Source organism: Nicotiana sylvestris, chromosome 6, assembly GCF_000393655.2.
Source record: "Nicotiana sylvestris chromosome 6, ASM39365v2, whole genome shotgun sequence".
Classification (NCBI taxonomy): Eukaryota; Viridiplantae; Streptophyta; class Magnoliopsida; order Solanales; family Solanaceae; genus Nicotiana; species Nicotiana sylvestris.
In genome coordinates, this window is record NC_091062.1 from 205,981,102 (window position 1) to 206,005,556 (window position 24,455).

Consider the following 24,455-nt stretch of genomic DNA (forward strand, 5'->3'; position numbering starts at 1 on the left):
AGAGATTTTCTTCTTCAATTGTGTGTATTTTCCTATCTATTACAAGGCCTTTATATAGGCATGAAAAGTGAAGAAAATATGTCATAGAATATGTCATTGAACATAGAAAATATGTCATTGAATATGTCATTAAGCATTTGACATGAAGATCATGGAGGAAGAGTAGACATCCACCATAATATGATATTTATCATAACAATTGTCAAGTTTTCGATGCGCTTTTATTTTCCATTACAGTGCGTACAAACTCTTTTACAGTAATTTCAGCAAGTACAATCCACAGAAACTTGTGGCCAGGGCCAATGAAACTGAAAGGCAAAGAACAAGTTAAATGTCATGACCCATTTTTTGAACAAGCCGGGACCGGCACTCGATTACTAAACATGACCGAGCAAACCATCACTGCTTATCAAATCTATTATAACTCCAACCTTTATATGCAACACGACAATACTCTAACCAAATACTTTTGATTAATTTAAACATTTACATAAATCAACTCCAAAACTTTATTCATAGTAACCAATGAAATACTGCTAAGTTATTATCAAAAACATCTGAATCTTAACCCAACGATTATGTCTATGAAGTCTCTACTGATAAACTGACGCACTGCTCAGGACATGAGATTTCCTGGCCAGTTCTCTAAGTAAACAAAGAAATAGCTAAATAAAAATGACTCTAAGGAATACTCCACGAACAAAAGCGGAGCTCACCAATAGCACTGGAAGGGAAGGAAGTCCTACCTCGTAGCCTGCTCGCCTGCAAATCCGGTTCCTACGTTGTACCGCAGACCAACGTAGGTTCCCAAAAGAGAACGTCAGTACCATCCATTGTACTCACTGAGTCTCAACAACAGGGGGCGAAACTTTAAGAACATATACATTATGAGCAAAGGTTCTAAATGCATGTAAAACATAAAGCTTATAAGAATAATTCTAAATAATTGCATAATAGCAGTTTTTGAATATTCTAAAAGAAATTCTTTTCTTTTTCTTTCTTGAAAAATATACTTCACTTTATACTTTGGGAGTTCCAACTATCCTGACTTAATTCTATCTCAGTCACTGTGTGATCGGCATGGGTTCGATACCAACCTGATCGAATAGGCCCAATCCACGAGGTGCCACTCGCTTTATGGTTCTCAGCGCTCATGTCTCATACCTTAGCATGGCTAAGTAAATTCTCAGCAACGAGACCCTCGGCTCGTATGCTCCCTACTTTGGCACAAGTAGTTTCAGGAAGTCAACGCCTTGGTCAGGACCCTAGGCCTGGACGATGACCCCTTCTCAGAATAAAGGATACTCCCAAAAATCTTTTCTTTCTAAAACTTCTTCTTGTGACTTTGCAAGTCTAAATCTTTTATACATACTCACATTGGTATCCTTAAATGTAAGGCATGACATAAGAATGGAATAAACATTCAAAAGTATTTATAAAGATTCTTGCTCCTTCATGAATTTTCAATATGAAGATGGCATATAAGAATAACATAAAAATCTAAAATTTATGCACATAAATCCAAATAATCATCTAAACTTTAACTAGAAAATAATTCTAAGCTGATAGGCACTTACTACTCCAATTAAGTATATATTAACTCTTTTATGCAATTCATCAAACACCTTGTGTGCGTGCTTTTTGTGAGTTAAACCACTTCAGTAAAGGGTTATATCAACTCACCTCAAAACTCTTTGAGCCAATACGTAGACCCCAATCCAATTTATACCCATCAAAAAAGTGATTCTACAACAGCCAGTGCATTTTAATCAATTTTAAAGTTTCACACCTAAACATGAAATTTACTATTGATATAGAGGAAGAAGGAAATTAACTATTTAATTTTTACTTGTTACTACTTTAGGATAATTGACAATAGAAAATTTTATATACCTAAGTTCAAGAATAAGTGAGTTATAATGAACCGTAGATTTTTTCCGTACGTGAGCAATTCCTGGCTGCCTCTGTTCGTAAGGCTTTAAACGTTTTCTATGCCTGGCGTGAATAAACAGAACATTAGTTCTGTATTGCTTTAAGGCTTTAAGCCTTTGCTTTTTGAGTGACACACGTTTCTTACCCTTTCCAAGGCTTTAAGCCCTTTTTTTGTTTTATTATTTTTGTCTTTTTGTTTTGTTTCACCTTAACTAATAATTAATGATATCCACTTTTAAATATTATTGATATTTAAATTATTAATATTCCCCTAATTGTATATCCAATTATTTAAGTGTACACACACACACACACACACACATATATATATATATATATTACTATATGCAAGATAAAATAATAGTAATAATAATAATTCAGTTCTATAATAAGCGTATCTTGAAACATTTATAAATTTGAGGAGTGTTACAATCTTCCCTCCTTAAAAACATTCGTCCTCGAATGTTGCTAGGGCCTTATTCTTAAGCTAACAATCATTCCTTAGGTCCTTGAACCTCTTAAGTTTTCCTAGCACTACTCATTTTTCCAAGGGACTCAAAATTTTGGCTAACTCCCTAAATTTTTAAAAATTTCGGCAGAGTTTCCCTTGTAAATTGGACTATCCAAAAAATATCCTTGTCACAAATACCACAACTACACCACCAACAACCAAATATACCATAACAGGGCATTCATAGGCACCATACACAACTCATAAATTAATTACTCACACTTCGGCAAGGAGGTACCACAATAACCAACAAGAATCTAAAGCACAACACTTTCGCAAAAGTAAATCACTTTAATGAATTAAATATACTCTGGCATAAACTAAATCATTACAACAACTAAATATAATCTAGGAAGGACATAAACGCTTGCTAACTTGTATTTAATAAATGAAATATAAATGTCAAGCCAAACCTAGGTTTACATACCTTGTTACTCAAATAAATAAGGATATTTCTTCCTCATATCTTCCTCGACCTCCTACGTAGCTTCTTTTGAATCATGATTACACCACAAAATTTTTACCGATGCTATATCTTTTGTTCTCAACTTCCTTACTTGTCTATCGAGAATTTCTATTGGTACCTCTTCATAAGTCAAACCTTCTTTAATTTTTATGGTATCGGCAGGTATTATATGCGACTTATCATGAATGTACTTTCTAAGCATAGACACATGAAAGACAACATGAACAGAGGACAACTCAACGGGTAGCGCTAGCTTATAAGCCACGTTTCCTTTCCTTTCTAGAATTTCATAAGGTCCGATAAATCTAGGGCTAAGTTTCCCTTTCTTACCAAATCTCATAACTCCTTTCATTGGTGAAACTTTCAAAAACACACCTTATCACCAACCATGAACTCTAACTCACGATGCCTCTTGTCAGAATAAGACTTTTGACGACTCTGAGCCGCTTTAAGTCTTTCTCTAATTAGCTGAACTTTCTCCAAGGCCTCACAAACTAACTCTGGACTAATCAACGGCACCTTTGCTGGTTCAAACCAACCCACTGGAGACCTACATCTCTGCCCATACAACGCTTCATAAGGAGCCATACCAATGCTGGCCTGATAGCTGTTATTGTAAGCAAATTCTATAAGTGGCAAGTGATCATCCCAATTACCTCCAAAATCTATAACACACGTACGCAGCATATCTTCGAGAGTCTAAATGGTCCTTTCTGCCTGGCCATCGGTCTGTGGATGAAAAGCGGCGCTTAAATTGACCTTGGTACCTAATCTTTTCTGAAATGCCTGCCAAAAATACGCCATGAACTGAGGGCCTCTGTCAGATATGATTGAAACTGGAGTACCATGCAATCGGACTATTTCTTTGACGTACAACTGCGCATACTACCCTGCGGAGTCTGTCGTCTTTACTAGTAGGAAATGCACGGACTTTGTTAGTCGGTCTACAATAACCCAAATTGAATCATGTTTACGGTATGTGCGAGGTAGACTTACTACAAAATCCATATTAATCATCTCCCACTTCCACTGTGGTATCTCTATATCTTGAGCTAAGCCACCAGGCCTCTGATGCTCGGCTTTGACTTGTTGGCAATTTAAACATTTAGCCACATGATCTGCTACTTGTTTCTTCATGCCTTTCCACCAGTACAACTCTTTCAAATCTAGATACATTTTGGTAGCACCTGGGTGGATAGAGTACCTCGAACTGTGAGCTTCCTCCATTATGGCCTTCCTAAGACCATCTACATCAGGCACACATAACCGATCATTCAACTTCAAAACTCTGTCACTTCCTAGAGTGAAAGCAGTGATTTCTTTGGTTCTGACTCCTTCTTTTAATTTCACTAAGTACAGATCTTCGTCTTGTTTAGCCTTAACATGCGCAACAAGGGAGGATTGTGCTAAGGCATAGGCAGTTATATCTCCTTCTTCGGTCTCATCCAATATAATTCCATCATTGGCTAGTTTTTGAATTTCTCGACCCAAAAATCGCCTTTGTACACCAAGATGGGCCAAGACACCCATTAACTTCCTACTAAGTGCATCTGCTAGTACATTAGCTTTGCCCGGGTGATAGAGGATATTGATGTCATAATCTTTCAATAGCTCGAGCCACCTTCTTTGTCTCAAATTTAGTTCTTTTTGCTTGAAAATATACTAGAGGCTTTTGTGATCTGTAAACACTTCAGAATGCTCGCCATAAAGGTAGTGTCGCCATATTTTTAATGCAAACACCATTGCTTCAAGCTCCAAGTCGTGTGTGGGGTAGTTCTTTTCATGATTCTTTAACTGTCTGGAAGCATAAGCAATAACTTTTCCATTTTACATAAGAACACAACCAAGGCCCACTCTGGAGGCATCACAATACACTGTGAACCCACCCGAACCTGCCGGCAAGGTTAACACAAGTGTAGTGGTCAACCTCTTCTTTAACTCTTGAAAACTCTGCTCACAAGCGTCTGACCATTGGAACTTAACTGCTTTCTGAGTCAACTTAGTTAATGGAGCTGCAAGTGAGGAAAACCCCTCTACAAACCTTCTATAGTATCCAGCTAATCCCAAGAAACTCCTGATTTCGGTTGGCGTTGTCGACCTAGGCCAGTTCTTGACTGCTTCAGTCTTTTGAGGGTCTACTTTTATTCCTTCACTAGATACCATGTGGCCTAAGAATTCTACTGACTGCAACCAGAACTCACATTTTGAAACTTGGCATAAAGCTCATTCTCCTTCAAGGTGTGCAAGGCTATTCTAAGGTGTTCTGCATGTTCTTCCTTGCTCTTAGAGTATACCAAAATATCGTCTATAAACACGATAATAAAGGTATCCAGGAATGGCTTGAATACTCTGTTCATGAGGTCCATGAATGCAGCTGGAGCATTTGTCAACCCGAAGGACATTACTAGAAATTCATAGTGTCTGTAGCGAGTCCTAAAGGCTGTTTTAGATATATCTTCTTCTCTGATTCTCAACTGATGGTACCCCGACCTCAAGTCTATTTTTGAAAAGTACTTGGCACCTTGAAGTTGATCAAATAAATCATCAATTCTTGGCAGTGGGTACTTGTTCTTAATGGTAACTTTATTCAACTACCGATAGTCGACACACATTCTGAGAGACCCATCTTTCTTCTTGACAAACAGGACCGGGACACCCCACGGTGAAACACTCGGTCTGATGAAACCCTTTTCAAGAAGGTTTTTCAATTGTTCTCTCAACTTATTAAGTTCTGCTAGAGCCATCCTATAAGGAGGTATAGATATGGGTTGAGTGCTTGGAATGAGATCAATGTCGAAGTCTATGATTCTTTCGGGAGGAAGGCCCGGAAGGTCATCTGGGAAAACTTCTGGAAATTCTCCAACAACTAGCACAGACTGAAGATTTGGTTGTTCTGATTCTGGATTAATGATGTGAGCCAAATAGGCGAGACACCCCTTACCGATCATTCGTTGTGCCTTAAGATAAGAAATAAACTTACCTACAAGTAATGCTGAACTGCCCTTCCACTCTAAGACTTCTTCATTTCGAAATTGGAACCTGACTATCTTGGCATGACAATCTAACATGGCTTAGCAGGAAGAAAACTAGTCCATACCCATGATCACATCAAAATCCACCATTTCTAACTCTATGAGATCGGCTTTGGTGTTGCGACCTTGGACCGAAACTATACAACCTCTATAGAATCTGGTGACTTTCACTGACTCGCCAACTAGAGTAGATACGAGGAATGGCTCACTAAGTTATTCAGGTTCTAGTCCAAGGTTAATTGCAAAGTATGGAGTCACCTATGAAAACATTGAACCTGGATCCATTACGGCATAAGTATTATGTGAGCAGACTAAAAGTATACCTGTAATAACTTCTGCAGATACTTCTGCACTTTGACGATCAAGTGTAGCAAACAAACGGAGTTGTCCCCCTCCCTGAGTAACTCGGTCTGCACCTCTGCCTACTCCATGCCCGGTCTGATTATGAGAACCACGAGCCTGAGGGGGTGAAACTGCAGTAGCTGAGGAACTAGAAGGACGAGTTGATCCACCACTGAAATTACGTCGCAACTTTGGACAGTTGGCCTTTATATGACGAATGTCTCCACAATGGCAGCAACCATGAAACCCGAGCTTGCATTGACCTGAATGTTGCCACTTACATGTTCCACAAAGACTTTGCTGGTATGAATGTTGCTCAACATGACTCTGGCTATGTGAGGATGATGTCCAAAAATTCTGATTCTGGTGAGACTGATTTTCATAACTCTGAGTACGTCTGAATGAAGGACCACCACTTGACTGATGACTAGACTGAGCTGGTGCTAATGACTCCTTATTAGAGGAATCCCTTCCACCTCCGCTGGATGTACCATTAAACTTGCCCATTGTCCGGGCTTTCTTGTTATGCTCTTTTTCTTCTCTCCTTAGTTGCCTGTCTTTCTCTAAGTGCTTGGCAAATCCCACAACAGAGGAGAAGGCTTCCATCCCTACTGCTGCAGCTGATGTCGTATCCTTAATGTGGTAAGCTAAACCGCCAACAAACCTGCGGATCTTTGCTTTTTCAGTCTTCACCGTGTGAGGAGCATGCTTATCTAACCTTATGAATTCCATGTAGTACTCTTGCACACTTTTATTCCCTTGCTTGAGCTATTCGAACTCTGTAGCCTTAGCTTCCCTATCCTCTTATGGGATAAATTTAGCCATGAAGGCCTCTTCAAATTCTTCCCAAGTAGGCGGACCATCATCTTCATCTCTTTTCTTTTCCCACATCTCAAACCAAGCACCGGCCACATCTCTAAGCTGGTAAGCAGCTAGCTCCACAGCTTCATCATCAAATGCTTTCATCACTCGGAGGGCTCTCTTGATACCCTCCAGCCACAATATCAGATCTTCATCAACTATAGAACCATGGAACACTGGAGGACTCAACTTTAAAAATTCATTCACTCTTGAGGACTCAGAATTGCTCTGTCTATTTGATTGAAGTGGAATCTCATCTCTTCTCTCGTTCTGGTTGGCCATAAAGGCTTTAAACATCTCCATAGCACTGTTGACAACATTAAACATCTGACCCACCTCGGGAGATATAGTTGCCTGAGCCGGGGCTGTTGTTGGGGGCGGTACTGGATCCTGAGGTACTGGATCATCATGCTCCACCCCTTCTTCTCGTTCAACCTGGGGTATTTGGACTCCCTTTGTGAATTTTCCCCTCCTTTTCTGAATCGAAGCCTTCTTAGCTCTACCTTGAGCCACAATAGTAGCGATAGTTTCTTGAATAGCATCCTGAGTATCGGTGTCAGAGTTGCGAGTACAAGCCATTTCTGCGAGTTTTGGAGAAACGAATAAATTAGATAATTTCTTAGAAGTAGACTCTATTGCACGATCTAAAGTATGAAAAAAAGACTTTTCCTAAATGTTTGTAGCCCCATGTTTATAAGTATGGCGCGCTTCATATACATAAACAAGACTCTACTAACACGGCTTCATAGACCCCTAGGACTCCATAAACCTGGCTGATACCAAGTTTGTCATGACCCATTTTCTGAACAAGCCGGGACTGGCACTCGATTACTAAACATGACCGAGCGAACCATCTTTGCTTATCAAATCTATTATAACTCCAACCTTTATATGCAACAAGGCAATGCTCTAACCAAATACTTTTGATTAATTTAAACATTTACATAAATCAACTCCAAAACTTTATTCATAGTAACCAATGAAATACTGCTAAGTTATTATCAAAAACATCTGAATCTTAACCCAACGACTATGTCTATGAAGCCTCTACTGATAAACTGACGCACTGCTCAGGACATGAGATTTCCTGGCCAGTTCTCTAAGTAAACAAAGAAATAGCTAAATAAAAATGACTCTAAGGAATACTCCACGAACAAAAGCGGAGCTCACCAATAGCACTGGAAGGGAAGGAAGTCCTAACTCGTAGCCTGCTCGCCTGCAAATCCGGTTCCTACGTTGTACCGCAGACCAACGTAGGTTCCCAAAAGAGAACGTCAGTACCATCCATTGTACTCAGTGAGTCTCAACAACAGGGGACGAAACTTTAATAACATATACATTATGAGCAAAGGTTCTAAATGCATGTAAAACATAAAGCTTATAAGAATAATTCTAAATAATTGCATAATAGCAGTTTTTGAAAATTCTAAAAGAAATTCTTTTCTTTTTCTTTCTTGAAAAATATACTTCACTTTATACTTTGGGAGTTCCAACTATCCTGGCTTAATTCTGTCTCAGTCACCGTGTGATCGGCACGGGTTAGACCCCAACCTGATCGAATAGGCCCAATCCACGAGGTGTCACTCGCTTTATGGTTCTCAGCGCTCATGTCTCATACCTTAGCATGGCTAAGTAAATTCTCAGCAACGAGACCCTCGGCTCGTGTGCTCCCTACTTTGGCACAAGTAGCTTCAGGAAGTCAACTCCTTGGTCAGGACCCTAGGCCTGGACGATGACCCCTTCTCAGAATAAAGGATACTCCCAAAAATCTTTTCTTTCTAAAACTTCTTCTTGTGACTTTGCAAGTCTAAATCTTTTATACATACTCATATTGGTATCCTTAAATGTAAGGCATGGCATAAGAATGGAATAAATATTCAAAAGTATTTATAAAAATTCTTGCTCCTTCATGAATTTTCAACATGAAGATGGCATATAAGAATAACATAAAAATCTAAAATTTATGCACATAAATCCAAATAATCATTAAACTTTAGCTAGAAAATAATTCTAAGCTGATAGGCACTTACTACTCCAATTAAGTATATATTAACTCTGTTATGCAATTCATCAAACACCTTGTATGCGTGCTTTTTGTGAGTTAAACCACTTTAGTAAAGGGTTATATCAACTCACCTCAAAACTCCTTGAGCCAATACGTAGACCCCAGTCCAATTTATACCCGTCAAACAATCGATTCTATAACAACCAATGCATTTTGATCAATTTTAAAGTTTCACACCTAAATATGGAATCAATTTTAATCGATTCTATAACAACCAGTGCATTTTAATCAATTTTAAAGTTTCACACCTAAACATGGAATTTACTGTTGATATAGAGGAAGAAGGGAATTAACTATTCAATTCTTACCTGTTACTACTTTAGGATAATTGACAATAGAAAATTTTATATACCTGAGTTCAAGAATAAGTGAGTTATAATGAACCCTAGAATTTTTCCGTGCGGGAGCTATTCCTGGCTGCCTCTGTTCATAAGGCTTTAAACGTTTTCTATGCCTGGCGTGAATAAACAGAACATTAGTTCTGTATTGCTTTAAGGCTTTAAGCCTTTGCTTTTTGAATGACACACGTTTCTTATCCTTTCCAAGGCTTTAAGCCCTTTTTTTTGTTTTATTATTTTTGTCTTTTTGTTTTGTTTTGCCTTAACTAATAATTAATGATACCCACTTTTAAATATTACTGATATTAAAATTATTAATATTTTCTTAATTGTATATCCAATTATTTAAGTGTATACACACACATACACACATATATATATATTTCACTATAGGCAAGATAAAATAATAGTAATAATAATAATTCAGTTCTATAATTAGCGTATCCTAAAACTTTTATAAATTCGAGGAGTGTTACATTAAACAGCACTTGTACATCAAGTTTTTCGTCTGTATTTCACTTTGAAACTTAGCTGAACACAGCTAAACGAATACTGAACAAGTGGTTGGAATCTTATAGACTTTAAGAGGTCCAGATTAGCAGACAAGTCTCAAATTTCAAAAGCCACTGATTCCACGGCCTTTGTTTATCTTCAATTCTTCATCCATACTTCTCCAACGCCTAATATGCACAAAACCAAGACACTATCACTCATTAGCCACTAGAATACCTAAAGAGCAAAAGACAATCCTAGTCGTCACCAGTCCCTATCTGTTATAACTGTCAATCATTATGTACAATTTAAGTTTCTTTTTTAATAGATGCAGTTTTCCACTTTTATTCTCCTCCTTACCTTCCACTCAATATTCCCGTATATAAAATATACTGTAGGCTAGAGGTTGATACACAGTATTCTCCAGTATCCAATGTGTTACCCGAGCGGTGCTCATTGTGTTAGTGTTCATGACAAGCTGGGAGAACGCCGTGGACGATTTGTTCATCCTGATACAAGGGAAGATGTGCAGATACAAGTAAGCAGAGTATCAACTGAAAATGAAGCTGCAGTTGGAAAGATGAAGCAGTGTGTTTGTTCCCCAACACATCATCGGGGCTCGTTCAGGTGTAGGCACCATCATTCTGATTACAAATGGGTTGCTCAACATGGGAACCAAACCAGTCACTAGACACTGGTGTTGCTACTTTTGCTCCCAAGTCCTTGTAAGAAACTCAGCTGTAAAAATTCTTTACATCTGTCCAATATTATTTTGTGCTCTTTCAATAAGATGTGCATAGTTCTGTTGACACCATCTGAAGATCGTTTTTTTTTTTTGGCTGCCTGATTATATCAAGATTCGGAATTTCATCATGAACTGAGTCACTTTCAACAAATAGTCTGCAAATTTTGATAAGTCCATGAATGAATCCGACAGGGAGCAAGTTCTTGATTCACTAAAGGGACATTTACCTATTTGATGATTCCCAGGCCAATGGTTTGGTTGGTGACTATATTGATAGAAGTTGATACACAATTAGTGGGAAAAAAGGGAATTGAGAAATTTCCCAAGAGTTAAAGAACTATAGTAAGAAAAACGTCAGCCATAAAATAGATGTTTTAACTATCTTACAGTAACTACATTGATAATGGCAACAAAAATTTTATATGAAACTTTTCCCTGCAAAAAGACTAGTAAAATGTTAACAAAATCTTCTGTATACGACGTTGCTGCTAGAAACTTGTGATGGACTAAGATTATGACTCATGAATAGAGAGTCAAATACTCTGTCACTACTCAACATATAGGCTTTATCTAATGAGCCTATTTACAATGAAATGGTTTAATAACTGTTAAAGAGTAATATACACTGTATCAACTCTTAACATGTATACAAAGAGTAAGATAAAACCAAAATTTAATAAGATTGGCTGTGGAATGGAACAGTAATCCAGCTTGTCCTAACTAAAAGGTCATTCTTTTGATTTCCCACTGAGATCCGCCAGGCGAGCAACTACCTCATCGTAGTTTGGTACCTTAGGATGGAGCCCATTTGGACCAAACATATCAGGCTGACAAGAATTTGCTCGAGTGTGCCCTTTCATTAGCTCAGCTGGACTTATTTGTTCCAATTCAACTGGAAGGGATGCTGTTCTTCCTGAAGGACCATCTCGAGTTCTCTGCCTCGAGACTTCACCATTTGAAATTCTTGTGCCATGGTTTTCTTGTCCTGAATCTTTGTCACCAGATTGTGGCTCCAGATGTTTCCTTCTAACCGATTTTGGTTTTGGATTAGCCTTTTCAGCTGCATTGTCGTCGCCATTATATTCTACTTTGTCCACATGAGCGCAATCAAGACCAGAATCTGAACTTCTTTCTGTTGTGTTCACTCTTGATTTGGTATGATGATGCCTCACATTCTCATGATTGAATGTAGCAGCGTCAGATTCTTTATCATGACCTGATTCAGACATGTGTTCTTGTTCATATAGCTTCTGTTGTAAAGCTTTTGAATTCCATTCTGTACCAGATTCTGTTGCTATATCTTGCATCAACTGTAGCTTCATATCCTTTTTATGTGGTACTGGCTTTAATTTTTCAGTAAACTATCAAGAAAAAGGAGGAAATATAAATCATATGAGAAAGTTTATGGATGAATGTTATCTGCATGTGAAAAAATGAGTATTACCTGTTTACTAACATAAAATTCAAGGGAATTTCCATATCTCTCAGAAAATATCGTTCTGAGTTGACGTAATTCAGGCAAGTCCGCTAGTCTCGCTGCTGCAAACATCAAAGATGCCACAGCTTCCCTGCAATCCTCAGAGCATTCCCTAAAAATAAGAATTGCTCAGACATGAGGAGGCAGTTTGACTCATAGGAAATCAGGTTGAAAAACTACCAGGAACACTATTTTTACTAAGGGAAAAGGGCCAAAAATAGCTCTCTACTACGTGAAAAGGATCAGTTATGCCCTCCGTTATACTTTCGGTCAATTATTGGCCCCGATGTTACAAAACTGGTGCAGAAATACCCTTTCGCTGTTAGGCCACCATCCCATATGGTCCTTTATTTTACTGAGGTGGCCGCCACATGGCATGCTACTGCCACCTCATTGCCCCAACCCCATTTTACTGAGATGGGAGCATCCTCAGTAAGATAAAGGGCCATATGGGATGGTGGCCTAACGGCGGAGGGTATTTTTACACCAGTTTTATAACGTCGGGGGCAATAATATATCGAAAGTATAACAAAGGGTATGACTGATTCTTTTCAGGTAGGTAGCAGAGGGGTAATTTTGGCCCTTTTCCCTTTTACTAATAGTTGACACACATTAAACATCCAATCATCTGAGAACTGAGATGTTTTATGTTTATGATGATGCTACAGATCCACTAAACAACAAATTGTCAGAAGATGGATAAGCTGTCTACATCACACCCTCTTGGGTGCAGCCCTTCCCCAGACCCTGAACCCGGGATGCCTTGTGCGCCGAGCTACCCTTTTTTTTAGTGCACGCAATATTTTTACTAACAATTTACGTCTTCTATTCTTATGAAACACCAAATAAAATAATGTCAGAAGTTACCTCTGTTGAATCATGGTTTCAAGGTGACAAAAAATATGGTCACAATATTGCTCCAAGAAATCGTAACAGCTCAAGAGATTCAGTTCAACTAGAAGGCCTTCAGTCTGTTGCAGTAAACAAAATCAGTAGAGCTTTCCAGGGAGAAAGAAAGTAATATACAACTACGCCTCAGTCCCAAACGGATGAAACTAGTACTGAGATCTACAGTACATATTATCATGCAACAAGGAGTATTATTGACAAGTTTTTAAACAATTTCCAAATTCAGACCTATAGGAGTTTTATTGAATATTTGGGAATTACCCTGTCGTAGGCATTGACATCCAATCCAGATTTAAGAAGGTCAGCTATATCATTCTTCAAGTATTTCTGCATTGCATTTCTCTTCTTCCTCACCATTTCGATTCGAGTTTTCATCTGCTTGATTGTAGACTTGCTGTACCAGAGATCATCCCCATAAGAACATGAGAACAATTAATAAACAAAGAAAAAGTATCTTTTTTAAATTGAAAATCAAACAAAGAATTAAACCCTGCAAACTTGTCACTATTACCATTTTGAGCAAAACTTGTTTCTCTTCCATGAGTCCAACATTTTGATTTTCTTCTATCGGCTAAGTTCACGAGTTGGAGATAAGCAGAGTCGAACCACTGACATCCGCCGTAGGGTAAACCACCGCCTCTTAGGTCCCCAGTGCGCACCTAGGAAGTTACAATAGTATAATTAAAAAGATAAAATTATTACGATCCAAATGCATCTCAATCGCGCAAGAATCAACATGGAAACCTGATCATAAGGAAAGAAAAAAGAAACCTTTATATATGAAGGAGACAAGAACGTAATCTCGAGTTTAGGAGAAGCTCATATATTTAGGAATTACTATAATCTAGAATCTAAATCGCCATAAAAGAAGTTGAAGAAAGATATAAGTCCAGCTATATTCTGTCGGATAACGGACAATGCGATGGTTTTACTGTAATGCCCTTGTTATTCCACGTGTGTGTTATGGGTTGTGGGTGAAGGGGAAGGGTAGTATGGTAAGTACACACAGGCTCAATGAAATACGAAGTTGGCGGGTTTACATGGGATTTGATAGACTGGGAGTGCAAACCGCGGGAGATGAACCGTTGAGGATCACCTCCTCTTTCACCTTCTATCCTTAAATGTTCTTTTTTTAATTTATTTTTTCTATATTTTTCTTTTTTTTTCTTCTTCTTTTACACTGCAACTTTATGTCGATATTTAGAGACTCATCTAAGATTTTAATTTGATGGGTTCGATCTTTATATTTTACTACTGAATTTATTGCACGTTAAAAATTATAGGTTCACAATGTACTATTTTCTCTGGTCCATAATAAGTGACCAATTTACTTTAGGCACACGCATTAAGGAAATACTAAATTCTAGACAAAAATAATTAATGTGACTAAACTACCCTTCATTAAATGTTACACCACAGTTTAGTAACACTTACTTCTCTTCTCAAATGTGAGGAGTAAATGATTTTCTAGGGAAACGTATGTAAGGGTAATTTTGGAAAAACAAATTGAAATTTTTCTTGATTATATAAATGGACACTTATTTTGGACAAAAAAATAAATTGGTCACTTATTGTAGACCGGAGGGAGTAATTATATTTATTAAGATTTTGATGATCTTTTATATATATATATATATATATATATATATATATATATAAGCAACGTATGGATGGAATTATGGGTTGAACTCGTAGCCCTGAGCTATATCTGCCTCTGGCGATCTTATCATTCCAAAACCTCGAACAGTTACGTTGAGCCCTTAACTCATACTTTTAGCCTGTTGCGATCAAACGCACACGTAAGTATACGCGGTCGTCAAGTAATAAAGTGACTAAAAGTCGGATGTCGAACCCATGAGGACTTGTAATTAACTATTAACTAAATTAGACTATTCTAATTATCTAAACAAGAATTAAACCTAGAAATATTTGATTCTAAACTAACTAAAATAAAGAAAACAAATAATGAACTCTGAACAAAAGGATAACAGATTTTTATGTTATCAATGCGATGAAAACGATCTAGGGCCATGGGCTTCCTATTGTATTCTTCAATTGAATTGACTAACTAATTTGTCTAGTTTATTGGTTAACGGAGTTAATATTGCTCATAAGGATCTGTCGAGTTCTTACTCGTCTATTCAAGCTAACCTAACACCTATATATCTCTAGAGTTAGAATCAACAATAATGCATTTATAATTCCTGTAAATCAACCAAGCAAGATAATTAGGTATATGTCTATCCTAACCGCGAATCCATTCCCTGATGTTCAGGCTCAAGAACTTGCTCAACTCAATCCTATATGCAATCTAGAATTCCCACTTTCGAGTTCAACTCTAGATTTGTAGATACTAGATAGTATTCAATTGGTGATCAAGCAATCAAATAATTAAGCACAAGATTGAATAAATAAACCAATATGATAAATCAAGAAATCAAAATCAATATTCGAATAACAATAGTCATGAAAGAACCACAACCCTAGAACGTGAAGTTTAGCTCCACATAGACATGGTAGCAAAATGACAAATCATACGAAGAAACATAAAAATTACTAAGTTTGGTGGAAGAAAGATGGAACTTGATGAATTTCGGCCTCCATGGCGCTCTGTGCTTGTGTTTCCTCTCCAAAACGTTCTTCCCTCTCAAAATAGGTTTAGGTTGGCTTTTATATGAGTTGGGAGCGTCTTAGAGTCGAAATAACTGAGTCCTAGTCGAATTAGGACATGTTTGCGTTTTGAGCGTCCAAGGCAGCGTGGGGCGCTGGCCCTGGCCCTCAACTTTTCAACATTTTGTAAATAGCGCCACAACCAGCGCGCCACGCTGGCTGTGACCCTCAAATTTCACTTTTTGTTTTCTTTCCAATTTCGCTCCAATTCGCGCTATTTCGTCTCAAATTGCATCTGAATGATTCCTACACGTAGAAATACCACAATTTAGCACAAATCATCATATTAAACATCTCAAATCTATGAGACATAAATAAAATGTGAGGAAATATACATCAAAATATGCATACATTAAGCCAAACATCATAGCCCGTTTGGATTGACTTACAAAAAGTGGTTTTTCAGCAAAAATAGTTTTTAAGCGAAAAAAGCAATAAATTGAGTTTGCCTTACCAAACTTATTGCTTTTGGTTTGTTTTAAGTAGTTTTAAATTCATTTTAAACATTTTTTAACTTTGTCAAGTACTAAAAAGGTTAAAAAGAACTTAAAAGTTCATGATTTGACCAGCTTAAATGTCAATCCAAACACTATTAGTTTCATTATCGCTCTTTATCAATTTATCAGCAGAAAATAAACTGGGATATAGGGGTCAAAGGTGTTTGATATGACGAAAGCTTTTTTCGGGGAAATATTTCCTAGAAAATATTTTTCTGTGTTTGAATGGGAGGTGAAAATATTTTTTGGATAAATAATTAAAGATTAGTGAGATAATATTAACAAACTGTCCCTTCGATTTCAACTGAAAACTGGTTTCTTGGCTACAATAAAGGCCAGGCGATATGAGATTGAACTTATGTTGTTCAAAGGGATGATGGTCACTCTGAGAATAACACTTAACAAATGATTGGATATGTTGACATGGGTTTTTGACCCATTTAAACTCATTCATTTATATCTTCTGTCAGCTCTCATCAGATTCCCAAGAAAAAAATAAAAAATATTCAAGTAATCCATATATTGAGTATTACTACCTCTATTTTAAAAGGCAGAATTGGGACTCGCCTTGGGCTCGTCCTGGGGTGGAGCACTCGTAAAATGCTCCTGGACTTATGTGTGGGGCTTAGTTCCGTGAGACTTACGCCTCAACCATCGGAGCTTATGCCCCGGACACGCCCTGCGTACTAGACTCGCCTAATAAAACTTTATGCAATTGTGTGTAACTAACCTTGTAAATCCTCAATTTTCTTAATAAATTGTTGACTATTCAAAATTACTGTTTTCTCAATCATAAATCATTAAGTTGAGAGTATTTTATGTCATAATTAAAATAAAAATTATTACACGTTATCTACTAAAACTGCTATGATAGTAAATTTTAAATAAATCTTTAATCTAAAAGAATTTATTTATTAACTTTTGTTATGTCTTTATTATATAATAGTACATAAATTTTTTATAATTATTTTCCTAAATATTATTTTTACGTTTACAAAATACAATACTTATTAATGTAATAGGTCAGTATTAGCTAGTAACTATTTATAAATACTTAGTTATCATGGTATAGTATGGTGCACTATGTGTCACTTAATAACTTGTTAAAACTTAAAAATAAATGATTCTAGAGGATCGCATTTTAATTGTGAATTATGTTTTTATATAAATTCTCTTTCAAATAGAAAGCATACTAAATAAAAGGAGTATTTTAAAAAAATATTAAATTATAATATCGAAATTCTTTCAAGATTCATTACTCCTTAAAAGATACGTATAAGATTTCGCATCAAACACATTACTTTTGATGTTTGAGTTGTAATGATATTGCAGCTAATTTGATTATTTTGTTATATGTTATACTTTTCGTATTATTCATATTTGAATTATAATTTATAAATATTTTAAATAGATTATTTATTATAATGTTGTGATTTTAATGTAATTTTTATAGTTATATTTATTTTATACTATCTTAAAATTTTTGAAACTAGTAAAATTTAAAGATCCGTGGGACTTACGCCTCATGTCTCAGGACTTACGCCTTGCCTTGCCTCACGCCCCCGCCTTTTAAAACATTGATTACAACTCCATATGATAAGGTATTAGTTAAGTTATGAGATCTTTATACAAGTAGTATGCCGGTTTCACTATTTACTTTTTCTAACTATTATATATACATAGATTATATGCTGATTATACATACATTACATATATTATACTCCCTTTGTTTCAGTTGATATGAACCTATTTCTTTTTGGTCCGTTCCAGGAAGAATGATCGTTTTCTAAATTTGGTAACAATTTAACTTAAACTTACAATTCTACCCTTATTGAGAAGCTTTTATAACCACACAAATACTCTGGGCCACTTTTTAACTTGTTTTGGACCACAAATTCTAAAAGTCTTCATTTTTTCTTAAACTTCGTGCCCAATCAAACAGGTTCACATAAATTGGAATGGAGGTAGTACATATATTATGCTAGATATAGCTTGTATATGTGGGTGGTTCCCACATAGGTGGCTGAAAGCCACTTTTGAGGCCTTAAAAGGCTAAGCCCACTAAGTCATATTGAATGAGTATCTGACATGGGATTTTTACCTAGCTATACTCTATTAGAAACTTATTAACCACTTTTCTTTTGGTTCCTTAAGAATTACATTGTGTATCTATATTTACTATTTATGTAAAAAATATGATAAAAGAAGGATCCCTTAAATATAGGAATTAATTTGTAACGTATCTCTCATCCCCATCTATCAGCTTTAGCCTCCTACAATCACGATTTTCTTCCCAATTTAAAAAGCTTTTAAAGTCATTCTCTCTTTCATACAAATCCACCAATATCTCTCTCTCTTTCTCATACAAATCAAACTATTATCTCTCTAAAATTATAGTATCATATATTTTTCTGAATCAATTCTACTAACAACCATTAAAAAGGTTCAACTATTGACAAATCCATCGACATTATCTTAGAAATTGCAAGTAGAGAGGTCTGTCATTGACATACCATTAAAAAGATTCGAAACTTTGAATTAGATATTCAGATTTTATGAATTTGTGATTTCTTTGGATTGGGTGTTCTTGAAAATTATTGAAAATATCCTTTAGAGTTTATATCTCAATTTGAAGGGAGATTGGTTAAGTTTAAAGTTGGTTTTAGGTTGAATTTCATATTGAAACTCGAGGAAAAAGAAGTTTCGGAATTGTATTACGATTGTATGATAAATGTATCATAATTGTATCTGAGTTGTATTTGATTCATCAATACCTAAGACAATTCTGATACAATACTAATACTATTAAAATATAATATTTTATCATAATTTAAGTTTAAAGTTGGTTCTAGGTGGATGTTTAAATTGAAACTTGAAAAAATGAAGATCAAAAGTTGTATCATAATTTAGAATTGTATCACGATTGTATCAAAATTGTATCATAATTTGTACCCAAAGCAATACATGATACAAAACTAATACAAGTATAATACGATATTGTATCAATTTAAGTTTGGAGTCGGTTTTAAGTTGTATCAGAATTGCGTAAGAATTCTTTCAGGATTATATAAAATTTGTATCTTAGTTATGAGCAGTTGTGAGTTCACGACGAATTTCACAGTTTGTATCACAAATATATGATAATTATATACTCCCTCTGTTTCAATTTATGTGAACCCATTTGACTGGGCACGGAGTTTAAGAAAAGAGAGAAGACTTTTGAACTTGTGGTGTAAAATGAGGCACATATATTTTGTGTGGCTATAAATCATTGCATAAAAGTAAATTATTTCCAAATAAAGAAAGGGGTCATTCTTTTTGCCACAGACCAAAAAGGAAATAGGTTCATATAAATTGAAACAGGGTAGTATTAATTTATTAGTACTATATCAGGTATTATTTTGGATATTAATGTACCATCTACAAGTTAGATACAATTGTAATACAAGTATGATACAATTATGTTTTACGTATTGATGTATCTGATACAATTCAAATACAATTATGATATAATTATCATAAAATTGCTGAATATTTTTTTATTTTCAGTGTTGTCCGATCTCCCAGCAGAAGAACGATGCAATTGATGATTTAATAATATGAAGCTATCGGCAATGGTAGGAAGAGAAAAGGTGGAGCTTCTGAGTGTAGATTATGGGATTTGGTTGTAAAAAAAGAAGGAGAGGGGAAAAAGAGGAAAGGATATAATTAGATACCTTAATTGAAGGCACTAATAATGAGGTGAGAGCCTTTTAAGGAACAATCTACACAATTTGTAAGAAAAACCTAGATACTTATTAAAACTACAAAACATAGAGAATATTGGTAAATAAATTTCTAATAAAGTATAGCTAGGTAAAAATCCCGTTTGACATACTTCTAAATTTGAATTGCGTGTAATCCTCTAAAGAATATACGGGCAATATCTCGATGGTTATCTTTCACGCCTCAAAGCTATACTTCTCATTTTAGTCTTCTCCATTTTTTCTAACATATTATAACTCAGTCGTCTAGTTTTAATTTAAGCGTTTTAATCTTCTCCATTTTTTCTAACATATTATAACTCAGTCGGCTAGTTTTAATTTAAGCGGGTGAGTGGGCTATTTAAGTTAATTCTTCCATTATTTGCTAAAAATCATACTGTTGGAATGTGATTTCAAATAAAAAGCCCAACAATGCTCGAGTGATAAGGCTAGCAAAGTTGTGTTTTTTGGCTGGCCCGAAACCACAAATCCATTGGATACAAGTTACAATTGCGTACAGTCTTACCAATTACACCGGGAGAAATTCAGAAATAGCCAGATTTATAAGTGGTCATTCAAAAATAGTCACAGTTTCAAAAGTAATCGAAATTTAGCCACTTTTCATATAAAGATAAATCTGAACGAAAATACTGTTTAAAATCCGGAAAAAAGCTCCAACATAATATACTGGAGTTCCAGTATAATATACCGATCCAGCATAATATACTGGAGTTTGGAGCACCGGTGCTCCAGTCTCCAGTATATTATACTGGAGCCAGCAAAGTATATCGGTCCAGCATAATATGCTGGAAGTTCATACAGAGGTGCACTGAATTCCAGTATATTATGCTGGACCGGTCTCTATTACAGCAAAATAATGACTATTTTTCATTGACTTGGTAAACGCTGACTATTTTTGAATGAACAATCCGAAAACTAGCTATATCGTACTATTTTAACAATTACACCCGATAACCTTGAAAATTGATGATCTTAATTTTTAGAAACACGCTTGCCCTGTGGACAAACTTTTAAGGTCAAAATTCAAAAGTATTACACGTGAGGCAAGTGAGGAGCAATTCTTGTTAATTAAACTTAAAGTTCTGCCCATTTGGACAAGCAGAGTCAACAATTTAATAGATGTTTGTTTTTTAGTTATGTAAAAAAGAATTCCAAGAGGAGTCCTTCGAACCATGAAATTTCCATTAATACTATAGAGGAGGAGTACTCCACTATTGGAGAATTTCCATTCAAGAACAATATGTATAGAGTTCCGAGAGACGATATAATTTTATTTTCAATCATCTTACACCGAACTGAAGGTCTCAAAACAAAGAGAAAGACATACCAGAAAAAAGAAAAGGCTAGAAATGAAATTAGTTATATGAAAATGACTACCAAAAACATCTCAAAAAGTGGATGAGAAAATGAAAAATATAGTTTCCACCATCAACTAAGTCCCTACGAACCAACCGGTCCAAATTCAGGTTGCTGGGGAGGAGATCACTGTAGTACAACAATGTTGTTAAGGTGGAAGCTGGCTGAACCATCAATGCACTCATCGTTCTTGCTACTGACCCAAACATCATTGCCGTGACACACTGCAATACAACAATTTTCTAGTTAAAAATAAAAGCAAACAAACATATAAAGCTTTAAAAAAATGAAAATAAAAAAATTCACACTATCGATGTATTTTAATAATTTTAAATATCAATAATTAAGTAGCAAATAATTCTTTTTGTCTTATTGAGTCGAGGGTCTTTCGAAAACAGTCTTTCTTCTCCTTCGGGGTAAGGGTAAAGTCCGCGTACACACTACCCTTCACAGACCACACTAGTGGGATTTCACTGGGCCGTTGTTGTTGTTTCACTGTATAAGAGTTAACTCAAAACAAAAACCCCAACTCCAGACCGGTGCGAAGTTAGAAATTTCGCTAAGGGCATTTGTTCGAGATATAACATATATATATATATATATGAATAAAAGATATATTTAACGTAAATGCAACAAAAGGTGTTCAACTGATCATCTTTGAGCCTATGTGGCCGCAGTACTTCAGACAACGGTAACATCACATAGAATTAAGACTAATTAATCTTCAAGAAGAATAAGGATCGGAGAAGAAGAATAGCATACCATTATTGGCATATAAAAACTCATACAGGAAGCTCTCAGGGTAAAAAAAAAAAAAGAGTTGTTCAAAACTGATCGAAGGTAAATGCCTTGTGGGGCGAAATGGGGGTTTTGATTGGGTTTATAGTAAAAGACACAGCCAACTAATCTTGGTAAAAGTGAAACTTAAACGTAGTTTGTTGCATGTGACAAGTTGATTAACGTGAATCTGCCAAAAGGGAAGCAACTGATATCGAGAAAAACAAGTGAAACAAAGAGCTAGCTAGCTGAAGAGTGGTTTTTCTAGTCCAAGTAAATACTATGGTGAAAAAACTTAGGGCGTTTACTTTGGTGATATCGACAATAAGATCCCTTCCACGTGTCATGCATTAATAGCAGACTGGCCTAGAGCCTAATATGCAGAGAAAAATTTATGTCGGGCAATTGATTTTATTTGGCAAGAAATATACTTATTTTACAAGGCAGGCCACCTTAACAAAATTCTTGCCTTTGCCTTGCTGTTCAAGCGTCGATCAACTTGATCTGTACGTTTTCTTAACATTCTTTTTAAAAAAAAAAACAGAATATTGTGAGCATATAATATTCAATCATATGCTGATTACATGAAATTAGACCACTAATATAATTTGCTTTACTTGTTGAAGACAACTTATCAAAACTTCTCTTGTTGATCCAACGATATGCAATTTCTTTTTAAAAGAATTACATTTCTAAATTGGACAACTGTAGAATAACATTGGTAGTAATTAGAGGTGGCAAAATAGTTAAAAGAAAATAGTTATCCACCTATATTATCCACTTAGAAAATGGTTAACCAAATGTATAACCAATGGATAACTAATGTGTTTAATTTTTACATTTGTAAAGACTCAAATTGGAGTTACTCAAGTTTGGAAGACTAGGAATTCTCTAATAAGTGATCATATTTAAGAAGTCATGGATAATATGGATATCCATATTATTCGCCGGATAAACCCATTTTTCATCCGTCTCAAATATGGGTCGGGTCGGATTATTCATTTTTTAACTTACGTTTTGACCCCGCTCATATCCGACCCGCATGTTTGCCACCCCTAATAGTAATTATGTGAATACTAGAAGAGACATAACCAAACTAAAAGGAGTTTAACTTGTGTATTGTATACATTGATTGAATAACTCATTAAAGAAAATAAAATAAAATAACTAGCTATAACAAGTTAAAATGCCCTGGTAATTTTAAAATCAATTACTCTATTAGTGTATAAATTAAGAGATATACAAGAGTTACACAGTCATGCAGCTAATTCATGTCGTAGATGTTCGCACCGTAATAATGTATGTGTCTCTCAGACTAATAAATGTACTTTAAAATTCTTTATAGATTATATATTAACCCGCTTTTAGCACACCAAACCTCAATATTTAGAATAGCGCATGCACAGGCCACAGCCCGCAGAAATTATTAGATAATTCTACCAACCGTATTATTAATTATTGTCGATTTTTTTTATTAATAAAGAATATAATATATATATATATATACATATATATATATATATATATATATAATATGATAATCAGCACTATAACATTATGAAAATACGAATATTAGAGCAATCAGTAATGTGATCTTGGTGTATAACTCTACTCTAGATCTAGAGCGAAGCTCTAAATATATCACAGTTTTCCTCGCAGTACCATTATAATCAACTACCGCATTACGGCATTAGTAAGAAAAGAGAGACGACGACGACAACAACAACGACTCAGTATAATCCCACAAGTGGAGTCTGGGAAGGGTAATATGTACGCAGACCTTATCCCTATCCCGAAGGGTAGAGAGGAGTAAGAAAAGAGAGAAGATTATTTAATTTGATTTTGGTTGTTATCTTCGTTCTCTTACTCTTTTGTTTATCTTTTATATTAGTTCTCGGACACGTGCGTTGCACGTGTATTCTATGCTAATTAATATAAATATTTAAAAAAATTTATAATAACTGTGTGATAAATTGCATAAAAGGTGAAGAGAGAAAATACAAGCTCTCAAATTGATAAATAGTGAGCCTATTCCACCGATATTTATTATCATTGCAAGGCACATCATATTGAAAAATTGCTATCAAATGGACTTCAAAAGTAACATTCGAACGACTTCAATTATGCAATTCTTATAATGTATCAAAGTACTTAATTTGACCGTAATTTCTTCTATTTATATGGCAACAATATATTATTCAAGTGTTGGTTGTGGTTGCAA

General features: G+C 35.5%; 1 protein-coding gene and 1 long non-coding RNA gene across 3 annotated transcripts; both read right to left on the bottom strand.

Annotated features, from left to right (window-relative positions):
• Window positions 1–11,392: 11,392 nt before the first annotated feature.
• On the bottom strand, window positions 11,393–14,225 carry LOC104222870 (vacuolar protein sorting-associated protein IST1-like). Of its 2 annotated transcripts, none has more exons than XM_070150238.1 (6): window positions 14,211–14,225; window positions 13,682–13,829; window positions 13,432–13,564; window positions 13,129–13,232; window positions 12,229–12,373; window positions 11,393–12,145 (listed from the first exon to the last, which is right to left on the bottom strand). In XM_070150238.1, exons 2-6 carry the CDS (start codon window positions 13,720–13,722, stop codon window positions 11,513–11,515), a joined length of 1,056 nt encoding a protein of 351 aa, XP_070006339.1. In that variant the 5' UTR covers window positions 13,723–13,829; window positions 14,211–14,225; the 3' UTR covers window positions 11,393–11,512. The 2 variants fall into 2 exon arrangements, with proteins under 2 accessions (XP_070006339.1, XP_009772496.1); XM_009774194.2 differs by lacking the exon at window positions 14,211–14,225 and adding an exon at window positions 13,942–14,124.
• A 7,037-nt stretch (window positions 14,226–21,262) lies between these two features.
• Window positions 21,263–22,484, bottom strand: LOC104222871 (uncharacterized). The gene is made up of 2 exons (XR_710012.2): window positions 22,220–22,484; window positions 21,263–21,681 (listed from the first exon to the last, which is right to left on the bottom strand). It is a non-coding gene; the product is annotated as an uncharacterized lncRNA (long non-coding RNA).
• Window positions 22,485–24,455: the final 1,971 nt, after the last annotated feature.

Excerpts from the sequence above, each read along its gene's own strand:
- LOC104222870 (XM_070150238.1), bottom strand. The coding sequence starts at position 13,722 with ATGTTGGACTCATGGAAGAGAAACAAGTTTTGCTCAAAATG. Across the intron at positions 13,565-13,681 it reads AACAAGTTTTGCTCAAAATG|CAAGTCTACAATCAAGCAGA; the intron begins GTAATAGTGACA and ends TCTCTGGTACAG. Across the intron at positions 12,146-12,228 it reads AATTTTATGTTAGTAAACAG|TTTACTGAAAAATTAAAGCC; the intron begins GTAATACTCATT and ends TTTTCTTGATAG.